The sequence below is a fragment of the Brassica oleracea genome, chromosome C3 (genome assembly GCF_000695525.1).
Source record: "Brassica oleracea var. oleracea cultivar TO1000 chromosome C3, BOL, whole genome shotgun sequence".
Classification (NCBI taxonomy): Eukaryota; Viridiplantae; Streptophyta; class Magnoliopsida; order Brassicales; family Brassicaceae; genus Brassica; species Brassica oleracea.
This window is the reverse complement of record NC_027750.1, coordinates 54,015,921-54,017,656: the sequence shown is the minus strand read 5'-3', so window position 1 is coordinate 54,017,656 and position 1,736 is coordinate 54,015,921. Positions and strand designations below refer to the sequence as shown.

General features: G+C 41.1%; 1 protein-coding gene across 1 annotated transcript in view; it reads right to left on the bottom strand.

The window, feature by feature from the left end:
• LOC106334130 (putative F-box/kelch-repeat protein At4g39756) overlaps positions 1-864 on the bottom strand; it is a 5,224-nt gene extending 4,360 nt beyond the window's left edge. Inside the window, 2 exon segments of the mRNA XM_013772468.1 lie at positions 234-267; positions 270-864. Coding sequence (XP_013627922.1) covers positions 234-267; positions 270-864 — 629 coding nt within the window.
• Positions 865-1,736: the final 872 nt, after the last annotated feature.

Sequence of the window (1,736 nt, the reverse complement as noted above, 5' to 3'; positions counted from 1 at the left end):
TCGGTATATTCCGAGGAGATTTCCGACAAACTAGTGCTCCTCGGAATTTCCTCGGAAATGTGTTTCCTTAGAATTCCGTCGGAAATATCCGAGGAATTTCCGAGGAAAGAAGAAATTCCGAGGAATTATTTCCGAGGACTTGTTTCGTCGGTATGTCGTCGGAATAACGTTATTCCGACGAAATTCCGACGATTTTTTCCCTTAGTATCCATGTTGTTTTCTTGTAGTGTAAGGGTTCCCATGTTTGAGTCTCTGGATCAAAAACCCAGCCCAATTTGTATATTCATCTGCATGACAACCTCGCATCACGTAAATTTTATCATCAAAGACGCACGCAACGGCATTTGCTCTAGCTACCGTCATGCTAGGGGCTTGACGCCACGAGTAAGTACTCGTACAACGGACCCACATGACGGAGGAGGGAGAAATATTGTATTTGCTGATAGCATATAACTCTGAACCAACCGCACATGTGAACATCGGTACACGTGGAGAATAAGACGAGGGTATTGGTACCAACAAAGTGTTTCCGCTAGAGTTCTGTTTCTTCTTCTTACCGATGTTGTTGGTTAGGGTTTGGTCAGGTTTTAACCAGAGACTAAACCACGAGGGACGGGTTTTATCGAGCAACTGTAAGCAGACGTGAAGGACGTTTTCATGGGTTTCAAGTTCCAATCTAGCCACGTAGAGCTCCATGGATAAGATGAGAGAGCAAATGGTCTTGCAGACTAGGGAGAGTTTTGGATAGTAAGATTTCGATATTCGGGCTAGACAGTTTACAACTATTTCTTCTGGAAGTGACAACAACGACGGAGGAGATGGATTCTTCTTCTTCTTCTGCAGTTGTTCGACATCGGAACTCATAGCGGCTGAGATTGTAACAAAAGTAAGATGAAGCTTTGTAGATTATGATAAAATACGAATTATCATATAGTGATCTTATGTTAAAAATACCTCTTCGACTTCTTGAGATCAAACCAGCCTCGAGATGTTGTTTCTTCTGTATACTTCATTATTAAGAAAAGAGACAGATTAGGTCTTTTATAAAAACCTGCATTCACAGTATATATATATATATATACCCTTTGTTTAACCTGCTTGAAAACTGACCCATTGACTTAATTATAGTCAAAGTCCGTCTTGAGAAGACAAATGGGCCTTATAAGAAGGCTTCAAACAAGGCCTATTATTGGGCTCTGGAACCTAATCATGTGGTTCTAGTTTCTCACAAAGAAGCCCTCGTACGTCCAGATAAGTTTGCTTGCGGGTTAATTAATTGACGTGTGATCCAAAATTTGAAATTGTTATAAACCATATATGATGGATGTCCATAACCGTCCCGGTCCATAAGCCGGCCCAATACCTAAAGAAAGAGAGAGGTGGCCGCAACAAGAGGAGAGAGAGAAAGGCGGCTAGGAAAGACAACAAACCCTAGTTTCATTTTACTTGTATTTGTATACTTTCCATATTTGTATCTTTCCATTTATCTCTTTGTAATTCTCATATATAAGGGCACATTATGTTATGAATAATAATAAGAGCTTACAGATTCTAAATCCTTAAGTTTACAACAAGTTATCAGCACGAAACTCTAAACACTCTGAGCCAAAACCAAAATCGCAAAACCCTAAACGTAGTCGCGACCCGACGAACCCTAATCATCCGATCGCGTCTTTTGTTCCAGCTCACGTCCCCGATCAGCTCCAGCCCAAGGCGTTCATGATCCTAGACGAACT